The sequence below is a fragment of the Pelodiscus sinensis genome, chromosome 14, assembly GCF_052426305.1.
Source record: "Pelodiscus sinensis isolate ZL-2025 chromosome 14, ASM5242630v1, whole genome shotgun sequence".
NCBI classification, from domain to species: Eukaryota; Metazoa; Chordata; order Testudines; family Trionychidae; genus Pelodiscus; species Pelodiscus sinensis.
Genome location: NC_143065.1, coordinates 11,546,188 through 11,563,821, shown reverse-complemented (window position 1 = coordinate 11,563,821; position 17,634 = coordinate 11,546,188). Strand labels below are relative to the sequence as shown.

The 17,634-nt window shown below is 59.0% G+C and overlaps 1 protein-coding gene across 2 annotated transcripts; it reads right to left on the bottom strand.

Annotated features, from left to right (window-relative positions):
* Position 1: 1 nt before the first annotated feature.
* MPI (mannose phosphate isomerase) lies at positions 2-17,624 on the bottom strand. Of its 2 annotated transcripts, none has more exons than XM_006126270.3 (8): positions 17,496-17,624; positions 13,737-13,864; positions 12,543-12,743; positions 11,045-11,186; positions 9,660-9,842; positions 6,042-6,215; positions 5,582-5,790; positions 2-3,738 (listed from the first exon to the last, which is right to left on the bottom strand). In XM_006126270.3, exons 1-8 carry the CDS (start codon positions 17,503-17,505, stop codon positions 3,520-3,522), a joined length of 1,266 nt encoding a protein of 421 aa, XP_006126332.1. In that variant the 5' UTR covers positions 17,506-17,624; the 3' UTR covers positions 2-3,519. The 2 variants fall into 2 exon arrangements, with proteins under 2 accessions (XP_006126332.1, XP_075753529.2); XM_075897414.2 differs by lacking the exon at positions 17,496-17,624 and adding an exon at positions 16,253-16,415.
* Between the last annotated feature and the right edge of the window lie 10 nt (positions 17,625-17,634).

Genomic DNA, 17,634 nt, shown 5'->3' with positions numbered 1-17,634 from the left:
CTTTTTCTGCAGTGACTCTTTCTTTATTCCTTGTTCTCATGTTACAGCATTCCAGGCCATGAATATACATTAGCTGCTGACATATACTTCAGGGTTCTCTGTGCTGCCTCCCCCAGCCCCACAGACTTTCAGGGGGGCTGGAGGAAAACTTCATCAATGCAAGCTGTATGCCAAAGGGGCGCTCCTGCTGGGGATCAGTTCTTGCCTTACTCCCCTCCATTGTATTTTCCTTCCTCACAGCTCTCTGGAAGTTCCAGAATGAATCAAGTCAATGCTCAGCTTCATTCAACAATCAGCAGTGTGTTCCCCTTCCCAGGAATCGTCTAAAATACTCCAAACATGAGGGGAGTACTCCATTGGTGTGGAGTTAGGCCAGATCTGCCCTCTGGGACAAAGATGATGCCCCACTCCAGCTGCGTGAATAGCATAGCTGGACTCAATGTACCTTTAATTTGAATTTCTGCAAATCCCCCTGTGGGAGACTGATGGAAGAAACTCTCCTGTGGACGGGTGGAGTACCAGGGTCACAGGGGTGATATCAGTGGTTGAGTTAGCAGGTCCTGCCTAGACCTGCTCCATTGAACACCAGCAGATGGATCCCTGCAGCATAGATTACCCAGCAAGTGGAGACAAAGCCTTAGATGTGTGTAAATCTGACTGGATCTTCAGTCACACAGATAAAATGCCTCTCCTCAAATAAGGAACTGAAGCTGCAGGGAGCACTGGCTGAGTATCCATGGTTAAGACTGATGTGAGCAATGGCAGGTGAAAGAACCAGGCTTTAACTCCCAGGTGTGGAGTGATGACCAGGGCTTGACAAACTGCTGTTTCTGCTCACCCCAGGCAAGTAGATTTCAGCCAGTACTTGTTCACTAGTGGCGCGTGCATGTGCACTGTGGGTCTTGTACATGTGCAGGGTTGGTGAGTAGATTTCACTGCTGTTTGTCAAGCTGTAGCGATGACCCCAGCCTGTTGCTGCAGCTCTGTGTTCACCATGGCTCACACAGGGTATGGAAAACTCAAGTGAATTTTTTAATACTGATGTCACTGTGCTGCTGCCTCACAGGTCACTGCACCAGGGGCAAAGGTGGTTCAGGGCTACAGGTGGGGACTGTCAGTAAGACATGGACCATCAAGCATAAGCACCCTTTAATTAGCAGCAAGAGTGGGTGCACCTCTCTTCTGGGGAATAATGCCAACATGTTGCTTCCCATGAACACCACCAACAGCTGTCAGTTTAAGCCAAACAACTGCTCTGAGGCAGTGAGCGCCCCCGTGTGACTAACATACTCCATCACTGTAGCCAGCCTGAAATAGCACCAGACTTTGGGGCTGTGTCTAGACTGGCAAGTTTTTCCACAAAAGCAGTTGCTTTTGCGGAAAAACTTGCCAGCTGTCTACACTGGTGGCTTGAATTTGTGCAAGAACACTGACCATCTCATGTAAGATCATCAGTGTTCTTGCAGAAATGCCATGCCGCTCCCGTTCGGGCAAAAGCCCTCTTGCACAAATGCAAGAGGGCCAGTGTAGACAACACTGTATTGTTTTGCACAAAAAAGCCCTAATCGCGAAAATGGCGATCAGGGCTTTCTTGCGCAAAACTGCGTCTAGATTGACATGGACACTTTTCTGCAAAAGCATCTGTGCCAATCTAGATGCTCTTTTCCGCAAATGCTTTTAATGGAAAAACTTTTCTGTTAAAAGCATTTGTGGAAAATCATGCCAGTCCAGATGTAGCCTGGTAGTGGCACAGTCTTACTGGGAAAGGGACTGTAGAAACCCTGGCTCTATATAACAGACAGCCCTAGCACGTGAACCTGGGTGTCATGGCAACCACACAAACTATAACAAGCAGCCAGCTGGGTCCTGTAAACTGAACTATGCACCCTTTAAACTTTCCCCTTCAACACTAGCTGCAGCAATCTGACCAGTTCCAGTGCAGCAGAGCTGGGGCTGCAGCTTGGCTCAGAGGGGGACAGCTAAGACTGGGCCAGGATCATAGTAAGCACACTTCATCTGAGGATCTCCACGCACACCCTTCAGGCTGCCTCAACCCCCTGTGAGGTAGGTCAGTTCTTCTCATTGTACAGGGAATGGGGGTGCAGAGGTTAAGTCACTTGCTGACAGTGAAGCAAGAGCTCTGATGCTGACCGTTGCTAACTCCTAGACACTACAGCCTCTGCATCCTCCTGTTCTGAGGTCTGCTTCAGGGCAGACCTGCATCAGCCAGTGCCCAGTTCACCTGCTGTCTTGCTGGGGTAGTGTTTAGAGGGAGGCCCACTCTCCCAGCCCTTCCCTTTCTGTGGTTAGGAAGTTTCAGCCCAACTGTGCTGGTGGCAGGGAGGAAGGCAAATGCATAGTCTGGCTGCTCTGTCCCAGCTCAGGTGCTCACATTGAACTATTCCAGGCCCCTTCAGCCTCACTCCACCCCTGGCTCCCCCCATGGGAGGCATATCTAATTGGCACATACATGCACCCTGGACTCATCCCCACAAACAACTGGATGGGCCAGGTGCTGCAGCCTGCTGCAGAGCAGCAGTGGCACGACTAATCCCCATCTACAAACTACAGCTTTAGGCCAAAGCTCAGGGGCTAGGTAAATAGTGGAGGGGAAGGGGGCATGGAGATGCCCTTGCTGCTCATGAAAAGGAGTCAGTCCTAGCCTGTGGCAGGCTGCCAGGCATAGGGGGGAGAACAAACCTCAGCTGCAGGAACCACATAGGCTGCTTGGGATGGAAGCCCCCCAGGTTCTCCGGGAGCCCCAGCACCTACTTCAGGTACAAACTCACAGGAAGAGACAGACACATGGAACCTGGCAACAGTTCACGGAGTATCCGCTGCATGCCCACGAATGTTCTACTCTCAGCAAACAAGACGAGGACTCCCCTACTGCCAGTGGACCACAGGGCTTGAAACTGCATCACTAGGGACGGGAAGTGACAGGCCAGGAGAACACACAGACTTTCCTGCAGCACCTATGCAATCTTACAGTGTAGCTCCCCCTCCCCGGGGAGGTAGGCACAGCATCCCTTGAGCAGGAACTCAGTGTTTCCAGGCAGTAATGTGCTTTCCAGTTGCAGAAGGCAGCCCCTTCCAGGGCAATCCTATAGTATACATGCACCTCATGACCAGGCAAAGCCCAGCCCCACTCCATGAATGCTTGAGAGCAACAGAACAGATATCACATCGTATGCAAGATGCAGGCTGGCAGGGACACGCACCTATTGCCCTCCCCTTGGAGCAGGCATGGGGCAGCTGCCGCTACAAAGTTATATGGGGGGGGGGGTGTGAAGAGAAGAAATGGCCTCTTCCTCCCAGCACTTCACATAAGGCCAGGAGCTGAAAGAGGCATGCTGGGAGATGCTGCTTCTACACATTGGGACCCTGCTGCTGTGGGTGATGACCATGGTTTGGGGGCAAGGTTTAAGCTACCCCACCCTGGGCAAGTCTAGTTTGCACAGGCCAGTTTCTATCTACTCTAAGTGGAGTCGCAGCAGGGAAGGTGCCACGCATCCCAGACTAGAGGAGGCAGCAGGCTCGGAAAAGCAGCATTCCATCCGGAGAGGACAGGTGCAGGGAGATGCTCTCGTTGGCAGAGATGAAAAGCACCGAGCCCCGGCGCAGGGTCATTTCAGACACCGCAGCAGTGGAGGTGGCCACGGCCGTGCCTTGGATCACCAGCAGGATACTGGCAGAGTCAACAGCGGAGATGAGGTACAGCTTAATAGAGGAGGGGATCTGCAAGGGAAACCATAGAAACTGGAAGTCTGGCTCAAATTCCTGGCCGAGTTTCTGCCTCCTTGAGGATGCAGGAAGCACTCGGACTCGTCTCAGAACCCACGGCATGGGGCCTCAACACTGGAGCCTGCCTCTGCCCACAGCAGCTCCAGCCCCTTGTGTGCTGGGAGATGACAGCTTAACTCAGAGCAGCCAAGCTCCAGCTGCTGGAGTCAGTCTCTACCTCACTCCCACCAACCCCTGCCCTGTTGAGAGACGAGCAGCCAGGGGTGATACAACGGTGTTCGGGCAGCTGAGACGGCACCGGGGGGGGGGGGGGAGGGGAGGAGGATCCAGAGAGATCACTGGGGAGTGTGAGAAACTGGCTTGAGGGGGCAGATACACCCCACCACCTATTCCCAAGCCAGCTAGCTGACTGGCCCCTTGCCTATGGTCTCATGGTAGCAGTGTGGCTTGTCCCAGTTAAGGTGACCCTGTGATGCTACCTCTAGAGCAGGTGGTGGGTGGGATTGGACGGGCAGGAGGGAGAGTCCTGGTGGGCTGGGAGGGGATGCAGTGATCCCCTCTTGGGCCACAGCACTGTGTGTGTGTGGGGGGGGGGGGGGGGGGGGGGGGAAGGGGAGGGAATAAGATATTAATGGAAAACCTGACTGACATCTGTGCTTTTGTTTCTCTTTGACTGAGAAGTGTCTTCCCTCCCACCCCACTTCAGCAACGTGGCCAGGGAACACGCCCCCGACTGTGAAATCTGATTGTTTGTGCTTTTCCCCTGTACCACACAGATTTCACAGGGGAGGGCATGTTCCTCACACGGGCCCTGACCCAAAAGGAAGCAGGAGGGGAACAGTTATTTGGGGCAGGGGGGATTGTCACCACATTGCAGCCCTTACTTCTGGGCTACCTTAAAAAAGAAAACAGAGCAGCTGGAAAGTGGCAGCTGTTGGCCAGGTGCCCAGCCCTGAAGGCAGCATCCTGTCAGCTGGGGATATCACAGGTTAACCAACGGTCCTGATGGGCTGGAGGAGCTCTCCCAGACCTACCCTGTGACGCCACAGGCTTGGGGTGCACCAGCCCAGCCCAGCCCAAGCAGACCCTGCCCACCATGCGGCAGGCCCAGCCAGGCTGGAGCAGCCCCCTGCCGGCGGGATCCTGTTTAAGCAATTAATAATACAGGATTTTACATTGCTACCGCCAGCAGCAGTGTGCAAGGGAGGGTGGCAAGCCCATACTGTGCCCTCATCTCTGCTGCTACTGGGGGTGGCACTGTCTTCAGAGCTGGGCGCCTGGCCAGCAGCCGCCAGGCTCCAGCTGCCCAGCTCTGAAGGAAGTGCTAGCAGCAGCGCAGGAGTCAGGGTAGCAGTTCCACAGTCCCCCACGCAGTAGCCTTGCAGGCCCACCCCACCCCCAAACACAACACTCCATTTTGGGTCAGAACCTCAACCGTTACCCCACCACGATGTTCCGATTTAAAGAGGTGAAATCACAACATGTGTGACTTTAAAAATCTAATGACAAAATGGACCATGCATTGGGTAGAGCCCTAGCCGTGGCCTTTGGTAGGGGGGCTCAGGGTTAGCACTAGATCTTTGCAGGCGGTAGGAATTCTCCCCTCTCCCAGTGCCATCTCAGCTGCACAACTTACTCCCTTCGGCAAGAGCCACTGCTTTGCCCACAGCCCTTGCAGTGCTGCCAGCCCAGGGTCAAGCCTCAGCAGCTTTGGGGCTCCCCCCAACTCTTCTTTCTGCTCATCGAGAGGAGTGGAGAAGGAAGAGACGTGACAGTTTGTCCCATGCTGCACTAGGACCCTCCGGCCATTGATTTGCTGCCCCGGGGCCCCACTCACCTCTATTTTCATGACAGTGAAGTCGGGGATGGGCGGGTCGTAGAGGTAGAGACACGGATCCAGGCGGCTCTGGGTGGGGGCAAAGACCTTGGCGCTGCTGGGCGCGGGCGTGTAGTTCAGCATCTCACACAGAGTGAGCACGTCGATGAACTTGGGCGTCAGGCCGGCCCGCACGGTGTTGTCGGAACAGGCCATGCACTCGATGCAGTCTGGGGAGCAAGGAACGCGGCGTCAGTGCAAGGTGGGACCCTCCTGGTCACAGCGCGTTGCTTGGGAAGCCAGGAGTCTGAACTCAGCTCCAGGAACGAGGAACATCCCCGTCCCTTCGCTGTGGGAGACAATGGCCGCTGGGCTCAGGGAAACGGGCCACCCCCTCCTCTCAAACGCACTGAGTCAGAGCACACATCCTCCCCACACCCAGCTGCTGGCCATGCCCGGCTTCCCCTCCTCCCCCGCTCACCTCCATACAGGTAGGCATGAGGCTCGTTGGCCCCCAGGAACATGGCCTCTCCTGGCTGCAGCATCACCAAGTTCAGGAAGTAAATGGCAAAGCAGCCGATGTCTCCCGGGAACTGCGAGTGCAGCTGCAGCAAGAGCTTCCCGCTGCTCTCCGAGGCGTCCTTCCCTTCAGCAGCTGTGGCAGACAGAGCCCCGGGGCGAAGCCAGGTCAGCAGCAGCCCCACAACATAGCCCCTGTAGCGAGACCCACTGCTTCGCTGCCAGCCAGGGTCAGGAGTCAGTGGCCTGGGGTCCCCCCAGCCCTCCAATCAGGAGGCAGGAGGGCAGAGTGGGCCTGGGCAGTTCCCGCTGCACTTCTGAGATGGGACGAGCCAGGGATCCACCCTGCCTAGGTGGGTTATGGGCCTCACACAGATCCAGCCACTTCCAGAGACACAGGGCCCCACAGCACCAGGCTCTGCTCTGCAGGAGGGATGTGGGGCTGGCTGGCTTTCCCCACCCCCCCTCCCTGGGATAGAGGATCAGGCCAAAGGAACCACCAGACTATCTAGCCTGCCCTCCATCCAACTCCCCCCTCCATCCAAACCCCGTCACTCAGTGGAGAGAGCCTGCTAGTGGCCTCCTCTCCCACAGGGGCACCTCCTGGACAGCAGAAATTCTTATTCCCTCGCCCTCCAGACCAGCTGCGATGCACCCCCCCCCCCCCACCATGGTCCCCCCCACTCACTCCCATTCCCCCCACACACACACCCCCCGCCTTACGCCCAGCATCCCGCGGGTCCGTCCTTCCTTCCCGTGTGCCACTCCTCCCAGGGAAGGAGAGGAAGGTGGTGATCTTCCATGCCCGTAACCCAGCCCCTCCGGGGAGCAGGATGGGACGGGCACGCTCTCCCACCCAAGAATGGCGATTGGCAGGGTAGGGTGGGTGCCCTTTTGGAGCTGCTCCTCCCCGCCCCCGGAACAGAACCGGGGCAGCCTCACTTGGCCTGAGCCCCTTTCACTAGAGGGAGGCCTCTTTGGCTTGGCTTGGCTCATGCGCCCTCCGTTGCAATGAAGGGCCCCTTTGTATGTTCACTCTAGAGTCTCCTCAACAGAGCCCCAGACCCGGCCCAGGAGCTGGCACAAGCTTCATGCTGGTGGCCCAGCCGCTGCCAAGGCCCAGGCTGGCTGCACACGGACAATGCCGAGTGGGGACCAGGCGAGTCTGGGGGCCCGTGTGTGTTAGGAGGGATACTCGAGTCGCAGGCCCCATTTCCAGGGAATGTTGTAGGACGCTGCCTGCACTGATCCCCCTTGCAGCACGGGCCCCTGGGGCATCAGGAAACAGCTCCGTGCGCACTAGACACCAAGCACCAAGGGCTAGTTTACCCCCGAGGCGTCACCTCCTCCCCAGCCTGGCCTCCAGACACGCTACTGCGGAACATCAGCGGACAAGAGACTGGTCCACTCCCCTCCCCCCCCCACGAAGAGGGGACGTTTACAAGCCCTCGGCCCATCCCGCCCGGAAAGCCAGGCGATGGGCGCACAGTCCCCGACAAGGGCTTGGAAGCACAATGCTGCCTGGAACACCATGCGATGCTTAGGTGGGGCTTGGACTAAGGGACACACTTGCAAATGACAGCAGCATCTGTCACCTTCTGAAACCTCCGACTGTGTCTGTTCACCTGCTTTAACCCGGGAAACAGCTTTCATTCTGCCCATTAATATAGTCCTGTGACTAACAAAGGACTGTGACAAGTCCTGTGGAAAGAGAGCTACGGTACAACTGAGCAGGATACGTGACAGATTCTTTGGGACTGGGAATAACCTGAGTATTGTTGGGAATTGGAGTTTGCCCCAAGGGGCCACCTGTGACTCCGTTATGGGCCTTCCGAGTTCACATTTGTTCCTGGGTCAATGACAGCTACGTGTAGAACCTCAAACTGCTTCGGGGCATGCCCTGAGGCTGGCACAAACAGCTGTGGGCTGTGCCGGAAAGACTTCGCTCCTTTCCCGCTGCTTGTCGGGCAGACGCTCGCTGGGGGAGGGCAGCCTGGGCAGGAAAGACCGGAGCTGCAGCCCAGAGCAGTGAGGGCAGGAGGCAAAATCACCTTCATGCTTGTTACTCTTCACTTACACACGGCCCTGCTCAGTTTGTTTGCCCAGAGAGGGATCTGAAGCCCCCGGCCACTCGGGTTCAGTGATGAGCTCACAAATCTGAGGCCTTTTGTGGCGGCACCGCTCCGGGGCACCGTACCCGGCACCTGTTCAAATACCAAGGGACAGGCGGAGCTGCAGCCCCTCCGGCGTGGGAACTCCAGCACAGCTTCCCAGGGCCTGCCATGAAGAGGAGTCAGGCCCAGCTACTCTCCCAGGGTGCAGCCAGGACACGGGGCAAAACGTGCTTCTCAGGAGTGACTTAGGAGCGCTATCGCCTCCAGGCAGGCAGGGCTCCAACTCGCCCCAGCACGGCGCCTCGCCACCCACCCGGCCGGGCATTCAGCAGCACCACATCCTGCAGGGCCTGCGCTTCCCACTCCCCCCCGACAGTTCGTGAGATCACGGGGGCCACGGCTGCTGCTGGGTTTGTCACATCCCTGCTTCCCCGTGCTGGAGCCCAGGCCCAGCTCTTCCCCCTCCCCCGCAAGGCACCGAGCTGGGAGTGGGACGCGCCCTGCCAAGGGGCGCTCGGCTGATCCGCCCTCTCTGGGGTTGTGGGCGCAGGGGCTGTCTCGTGCGCTTCTGGAGCAGGGCAGCCCGCCCCTTTAACAGCCAATGCTACCAGCCCGGCGCAGTCAGCCCTGCCTAGGCCACAATGAGCTGCTTCCTGGCTTACTGGGGCAGCACTAAAGGGAGCCTAGGGGTGGCTGAAGAGGAGCCCAAGTGGGGTGCAAGAACTTTCTTTGGGCTTTAGTCCCCCCAGGGGACTGAACCCAGAGCGACTCAGCCAGAGGCTTAATCCAGGAATTTCCAGACAGACAGGAAACCCAGGCGGGGGAAACTGAGGCAGGGAGCGGCAGCATTTGGCACTGCAGGACAGACCCATCCTGTAGCCACTTCCCATTTCCCAGGCTGGCCAAGCAGCAACTAGCTCGGTGTCCTACCTGAACAGAGCTGGAGGCTGGGTGCAATGCAGGGGGCGTTTCCCGCCCCGGCGCGGCCAGGCTTTCCCAAGGCGGGAGGGAGGGTGCAGATCCCTGCTGGGGAGCGGCTGCCAATGTCAGAGCCGGAGCTAGCCCCAGCAAGCCACGGGCACAGCACTCGGTCATTCCGGAGCGGGGTTGGGCGCGCCAAAGACCGGACACGGGGAGGAGCCGGCAGTGAAACCTGCGCCATCCTGTGTGTCGCCCGCTCCACGTCAGCATCCCAGGCCTTACCGCCACCGTGATCCCCGCCTAGCGGGGCAGCTGGCCCATCTGGCAGGGTGCGGTTAAAACCCCAACAGCGAGAGCCAGTCAGTGGCTACCAGAAGGCTGCCCCCTTCCTCCTCACTCCAAGATGCCCACCTGCCCCCAAAGACACATGGCAGCTCCCTCCCTTCACTAATCCAGGGCACTGAACCATGCAGGCAACCCACCAGGCAGCCTTTGGGTCGTCCCGTTTCCCCCCTCCCGACCCCCCGGACAGGCACAGAACAAACCTTCCTGGGAAATCCTCTTCACCAGCATGTTCAGCTGGTCCACAAAGACCTTCTTCTCGCTCTTCATCATCCGGGTGAAGCAGACGCGCAGGGCGGCAGAGACGCCCCGGGGGTCGTCGCACACGCTGCGCTCCAGCTGCTCCGCTGCCACGTTGCCGATCAGCGCCCGGAACTCGGGGACCTCTGCCGAGAGCGGACCCGTCAGCAGCCCAGGGCAGGACGGGCAGCAGCAGCACACCCACCCCCTCAGCCAGCCCCCGGGGTGGGCTGCTAACACCCTGCCTCCTTCCACAGCCCCCACCAGCCGCAGGGCTCCAACACGGCGAGTCGGAAACCTCGCAGCAAAGAGCGTCTGCGGTCTCAGAGCCGGAAGCGCCTTCCCTAGCCCTGCTCTGCCCTTTGGCGCTTCAATCTCTGGGCTAGGCATCTACGGCTGAAAACCCGGCAGAAGGGGAAAGGCCCCAGCCAGAGCGAAGGGGCGAGCCCCAGGGCACCGGGCGCAGCGGCTCCAGGACACTCAGCCGAGTCTTTCCTAGGGACCGTTCTCAATCACCAAGCCAGGGCTCAGGGCAGCTCGTGGCCTCCAGCAGAGCTCCCCCGAGGGGTCAGCCCCCCTAATTGTGGCTGTTTGGGCAGAGTCATCAGCCCCCCGGCCGGCAGGCCCAGCGAGAGGGGAGCACAAGCCCGGGGCTCCTCGCAGCCCTCAGCTCGGCTTCAGGGAGCAGGGTGCCGGGACTGTTGCCCAAGGCCTTATGCTCTGACACCCCCACCCTCCCCAGCTCTGCTTGGGGCGACATGGCCGGGGCTGGGGGACAATGTGCCCACCCCAGCCGGAGAGGGGACTGCAGGGATCCCCTGGAGACTCAACTCCCCACAAGTTCAGCCCCCTACTGCATCTGACCCTTCCCCTGGCCCTCCATCTCGGATGTTGTCACTAACTCCTACACCCCAGGGATGGGCAAAATACGGCCGGTGGGCCCGATCCGACTGGCAAACACTCACGTCCAGCCCGCCATGATCCTGTGGGCCACCACTGTCCTGCAGCCCAGCAGGACCCCTGCACCCAAACCCTCTGCGCCCCTGCTCCGGGTCACAACCCCCCCGCCCTTGGTCACATCCCTCTCCCAGACTCTGCCCCACTCCAGTACCTCTCCCCAGGTCAGAATCCTCTCCTACACCAAACCCCCCTTCCAGACCCTGCACCCCTCCCACACCCCAATCCCCTCCAGCCTCCACCCCAGACCCTGCACCTCCTCCATTAATATCATGGAAGAGGGCAGCCCTTGACCACTTACCAAATTCTTGGAGTGTGTCCCCCCCCCCACCACCACCATCAAAAATTATGGCCCATCCCTGCCCAGCCCGCTGCGCCACCTGGTGCTTACTCTGCAGAAAAGCCACGATTTCCTCCACGGGCCGGAAGCCACACATGCCCTGGAAAGGGGTCAGCGCAATGGCCATCTCTGGCTTGTGATTGGCATCCGGATAGTGCTCGGGAAACTGGGCGTGAAGCTTCCCAGCCAGCTCCTAGAGAGACGGGACAAAGGGTCAGAGCCCGGACGATTCCCCCTCGGCAGCCAGGCCCCTCGGCACCAGCTCTGGGGCTGGGAAGCTGCATCCTGGGGAAGAAATCCCCTAACACTGGGGATTCAACAAGGAGTCAGATGGCTCACCCTGCACCATCCCCCCAGCTAGCGGGCTCTGGCTAGCCACATGCCAGGCTTCAGTGGGTTTCGCTGCCTGTTGTCGCCCCCGCCCTGGGCAATGGGAAACATCAGGGCTGCAGGCAGGGAGCACAGCAGCACCAAGGGGCTCTGGGAGACAAGTGCGTGCTAGCAAGGGCTGGGCGTAGCCCGCCGTGCGCGTCTCGCCGCGCCATGGGGTCTCCCAGCACCAGGCAGCGGCACTGGCTGCTGAGCTCACGGCTGCCCGCCGAGGGATTCTCTCTGCTCTGTGTCTCAGATGGGAACTAGCTGCCGAGATCAGAGCACCGAACGCCCCCCAGCCACAGCTCCAGCCTGGAGTGCAGGCGTTCTTCCGCGCTTACGTCTTGCCCGCGACACAGGCGGAAAACAGACAGCTAGGGCCGAGGTCCTTACGACGACGCAGAAGGGACGTTTTACTGCCCTCCTCTTATCACAGAGTAATAAACCACCCCCTACCAGGTCAGGTCTGGCCACCACACCCAGCGGCTGAGCCGACACCAACATTTCGGTGGCATGCCAAGAGCCCGAGACAGAAGTTTACAACCCAAGAACTGTTGCCTCGTGTTTAAAGCCCCGTGCGCAGGACGTGCGCTGACTCATCTGCAGGAAGCGACTCCAACACGCAGGGCACACGCGGCAGAGCCCTGCCCGAGCTCAGTCAGGCTAGATGGGCAGTGGATCCTCGCACAGCCAAACCGGGCTGGTCGGAACAGGCGAAAGCTTGCAGAAAACGAACGCACGCCCCTGGGCCGCACCCTGGCATTGCTCCTGGACGGGCTCGGTTTCAACTGCAGCCTTTTGGGCAGGCCTTGGATGGGGAGAGGACAAGCCACACACTGTTCCTATCCCTGTTCTTCCCCTCTAGCCACCACACTATGCTGGGGGCACCCCTCTGGGTGAGACAAGCTGGGGGGGGGGATTGTTTCGGCATTTCCCTGGAGTTGGGGCACGGTCAGTCTGTAGCTCTGCTCCGTTAGGCACCTAGCAGCCTCTGGGTAGCGAGAGCCAGGAGCATTTGCCGCCGCTGCAGCCCTCCGTGGCGAGGGACCGGGAACATGGTGCACTCCGCAGCAGTCTGCCACGGACGCAGGCCGCAGGCTCAGCTCTCAGAAAGGCCGCTCGGCTCTCAGAAAGGACCCAGCAGTGCACTCGGAGGGGGCACAGAACAGCTTCTTACCTTGTTGGGATGGGCCTGGATGGACAGGGCCGTGTTCACCGACAGCACTTTGAACAGGAACGGCAGCTGGCCCTGGAAGGTCTCCTTGACCTTGGATCCCAGGCAGCCCGGATTATCTGCTATCCACTGTCCCAAGGTCCGCTGGGGGATTCGATTATCCAGAATAACAGCGTCGCCTCTGGGGTGGGTTCCCATCCAGAGCTGCAGCAGGCACGCGTGGGGCGGAAAGGGAGGGACGGAGGACAAAGCCGTTAGCGTGGGCCCTGGGCCAACAGGCAGACGGGGAAGGAGGCAGGATTGTCTGGACACCAGTTCTCCTCCGCTTCCCGCTGCCGGTCAGACTGATCAGCAGCCCCGCTTAGCTTCTAAGGGCATCTCTCCCTTCCCCCTCCCGGCTAGGTTAAAGCGTACAGAGGCCTGGTCTGCCGGGCTGGATCTCGCTACACGCCCCTACTGCCACTTCTCCTCTGAGCCTTTCGAAACACAGCAATTGCCACGCGGGAAATCACCGCCCCGTCCGGGTCCCTGCCTCCAGCAGCCCCAGCACTTGAAAGGAACCCACCCCCCACTTTCCCTCTGCAGACTCTGCCAGGGATTCAAACTCCAGCTGGCGATCAGCTTGAGCCCTGAAGCATGAGGCTCAAGGGCCCTTCGTGATCGGCATCCCAACTGGTGCCACTGTGGATGCTGTCCACGTTCCTAGCTGCTGCAACGTTTCAGGGGTGGGGAACCTAAGGCTGGGGGGCTGGATGCGGCCTCCAGCTTGCCTATATCCGGCCCCCAAGACTCAGGGCTCCCCCCCCCCCAGTATGGGGAGCCTGCGCTGGCACTCCAGCCTCCCTGGCATCCCCCCGCTGGGCTGGAGCCCACAAAATCTACTAGCCTGCCCCCCCCCCCCCCCGGCTCTGGTGCATGAGGGGAATGTGGGGAGCGTCTGTCTCCTTCTCAGGGCCACACCAGTGAGGGTTTGGTTTTGGGGGTTTTTTTGCTTCTCATTTGTGCGTGCCCCCCACTGATTTTTCTGTGGGTCAGCAGCCCCCAACCCTCAAAAGGTTCCCCAGCTCCGCTCCAAAGGAGGAGCCAACTTTCGGCCACAGCCAGGACGGTGGAGCCAGGAGAGGGAAAGTGTCTGATTTCGGGATAACAGCAGTACCTGTGCCCTGGAAGGGCAGGGGGAGGGAGCTGGGGGCTTACCTCAGCGTATGGCTTGTCTGGATCTATCTGGGCCAGTGGATCATTGCTGGTCAGCAGCTTGGCCACTTCGCTCTCCAGCCCAATCTTCCCCCAGGCATAATTCTGCACCACGCAGGAGAGGGGGAACACTGCGCACACACACAAACACAGAGGGTTATCCAAAGACGAGACAGGGAAAAATCACTGGCCTGCAAAATGGCTGGACACCATTAACTCCCGGCCACTGGGCTACATTTCCTGCCCACACTCTGGCCTCCACCACTGCAACCTTCTCCTCTGAGAAGCTGCCCCCTCCAAAATGCTGCTGCTCAGATCAACTCCCCATCCCATCCCCTTTCTTCTTTCGGCTCCTCCATCAAAGTCAAGCTCCTAGTCTCTAGGTCTGTGCACAACTTACCCTGTCCCATAGCTGCCCCCGGCCCCTTCTCCCACGTTCATCTTCATGCTTCTTTCCTGTTCCTCAGAACACTCTTCTCCTCCCATCCACCCAGCCACTTTCACCTTCCGAAAACTCTCTTCCCTTAATTTTAAACAACGTCCACCAGAGAAAACAAGGGACAATCCGTATTACAATAGCCCCTAGAGGCCTGGAAGAGTTCACAATCTGAGTAGGTTGAGCAACCACCATCACGTATCCAACTGTGCTGGGTCTCTAATTGAGAGAGCACAGTCCTGGGAGCAGCGTGATGTGTTTTGCAGAGCACAGTTCTACAGCTCCTCCGAAGGACAGCCACCTTGGGCCAGACCAATGGTCCATCTAGCCTATGGTCCGATCTTCCTAAGGTGGCTGATGCTACAGAGGGAATGAAGAGAATAATTATCGAGTGATCCACCCAGACATCCAGTCCCAGCGTCTGGCAGTCAGAAGTTTAGGGATGCCAAAGCATCTCTGACCATCCTGGTCAACAGTCATAGATGGACTCTAGGAGTAATTGTGTAGCGGGAGCCTGCATGTAACTGTGAAGTCCAAGCTCATCGGTTAACCGTTTACACAGTACACGGTCACATCCCTAATGGACCCCATCCTCCAGGAACTGATCGAAATCTTTCTGAACCACCATTATACTTTTGGCCTCCACAACATCCCCAGCCATAAGTTGTACAAGGCTGACGGTGTGCTGCAGGAGTACTTCCCTGTTTGTTTTAAACCGGCTGCCTGTTAATTTCATTGGGCGATCTCTGGTTTGTGTGTGATGGGAACACTTCCCTTTTCATTTCTACACACCATCCATGGACTGAGTGGTCTCAATGCATTCTACATGCTTTGCTCTAGTGCCACAGTCCAGAATGTTTCACTACAAGACAATTTCCAGTCAGAGCAACACACACAGTGACAGAATTGTGCCCTAGCATAAGCTGTTCAACTATTCCAAGATCCAAAGCGGCCAAACGTAACTGAACGTATGACTGGGTAAATACAGCATCCTCTTGCACCACAAATCTGCCTGCTGCTCATCTGATCCCGAAGAAAACCCGTGTTTGCTCTTGCACAGCCCAGACAGTTATGGGAAAGTCAGCGGGCTTCCACCCCACCTCAAGCATCAGACATGATGGCAAAATCTTTGATCTTCAGGATCCTGTGCAAACCCTGCATTCTTAGATTCCCCAAGTGCTTATGCAAGGCATGGCATTCTTGGTAGGGCCCAGAAACTCTATTGCCAAAGCTAACTAGGAAACTTTCCCTAGTAAGTGCAAAGGGACTGGCAAGGGGAGGCTGGAATAGCAAGCAAGGCCACTGATTTTTGCAGAATTTAAGCATGTATCAAACACAGAAGCCAATCTCCAGCATGAGGCACACAGGAGAGCCTGGCTAGACAGAGAATGGGAGCAACAAAGGAGCTTAGACATTGCAATGCTGATTCTCACTGCACCTAGCACATCACAGGAACAGCACTGTGACCCCAGAGCTGATGGGCGTGAAGGAGTGGAGAGAGGCGCCTCAGAATGCAATGCCCCACAGCCAGCATGGGAGGCCAGGGGCTGCCAGCAACCAGACAGTGGGAGATGCTAAGAAGAAATGATGGGAACAGGCAACTCCCGTCTCTGGGGAGAGCGAGCCAAGCACCGACTCCCCCAGTCGCTTCTGTGCACGCTGATGCCCCATTAAACAATGACCAGAGCTGGGGAGAGGGGAACCCGGGTCCTCCCCCTTCAGCGCCCGAGGCAGAGAGCTGCACACACACGGAAATACCCTTGGGTCCAGCCCCCGCCTTCCAGAGGCAGAGTCCTGCCCTCTGCCTCCCCTCCCAGCCACCCACCAACCGGCAGCTCCCAGGGCCCCTGCCTCTCCGCCCTTCCCCCACGGAGAAATGCCAGCCCCAAGAACCGAGCGCAGCCGGGCGGCGCTGCCAGTGCCCGGGGGGCCGGCGAGGAGCGGCCCGCCAGCGGAGGAGGTGCCATGTGCCCGGCTGCAGGGAGCCGGCCGGCCGGCCGCCGCCGCGAGGGAGGCGCATCCCAGGGCAGGTTCCAGCTCAGCCCCTTCCCCCAGTGCACGGAGCCCGCCCGGCCCCGCTCACCTCTCGGCTCCGCCATGGCTCCGCCTGGCGCCCGCTTGCCCAGCCTGGCCGGCGAGCGAGGGGATCGGGCTGCAGCGGCCGCCACGCCCCCTGGCCGCCCGGGCACGCTGGGAGCGGTAGTTCCCTGCTGTGCCCCGCTGCGCGGGCGGAGCCTGCCCATTGCCGGCCCTAGAGTAGGGGGCGGGACCCATTGTTCACCCTGCCCGGGCAGGCCCGCTCCGCTGTGCACGCGGGGTAGCGCCCCCCCCGGCAGCTCCCCTGCCCAATATGCAACCCCCACGTCCCCATCACACTCCCCCACATATATACAGCCTCTTTCCCACTACACCCTCCTGTGTGCAAACCAACAAGTACACAGCCCCTTTCCCACCCGTGCAAACCCACGTGTACCCAGCTCCCTTCCTACTACACACGTGTGCACTCCTATGTGTACTCAGGCCCTTTCCCACTACACCCCCCCCAATGTTTGTGTGCCTACAGCTCCCTCCCCACTGTACACCCCCACATTGCAGCCTCCCTCACCACTATTCAATCCCCTATGCCACACCCTTCCCCAGAATACACTCCCATGTGTACAACCCTCCTCCCGCTTTCCCACTATACACACTAGCGATGTAAAATTAACCAGTTACCTGGTAAGCATTAGGCCTACCAGATAGCCACCCTGTGTTGGGCCGGCTGGCTGAATCCCCACAAGCCCCACTGGGCAGGCGGGGGCTCTGATTGTGCCACAGCAGTCAGGTGGGACCCTGCCTGCCCTGCGCCAGCCCACCAACGGCTAACCATGGAACTGTAATCATTTAACTGGTTAGCTATTTTACAACCCTACTCTACACCCCCATGTGTGCAACCCCCTGCGTGCTCAGCCCCTTTTCCACTATACACACCATCATATGCAACCCTGTGCGCACAAGTCCCTCCTATTACACCCCATGTGTGCAACCCCCCCGTGCACTCAGCCTCCTTCCCACTATTACACACCAGCGTGTGCAACCCTGAGCGCACAAGTCCTTCCCGTTGCACCCCCGTGTGCTCAGCCTCGTTCCCACTATACACACCCCCATGCGTGCCACCCCCTACACCTCTGCAGCCCGTCCCCCGCTCCGTGCACTGTTTGTGTGCAAGCCCCCCAGCCCACGCCTTCCTCCGCCATGGGCAGCCCAGGGGCCCGCAAGCACCCGGCGCGCGCCCCTCTGACCAGTTCGCATCTCGCGCCCCCGCGCGCCCCCCGCCGCACGCGCACATTCAGACATGGCGTCAGACAGCAGCTACAACCGGCCCGGCCTGGCCGCTTCTGTTCCCCGCTCGCGGCGCATGCGTCGAGGTTCACCCGGCGCGTGAGGTAACAAACGCTGTTTGTCACGTGGCAGAGAGTGGTCAAT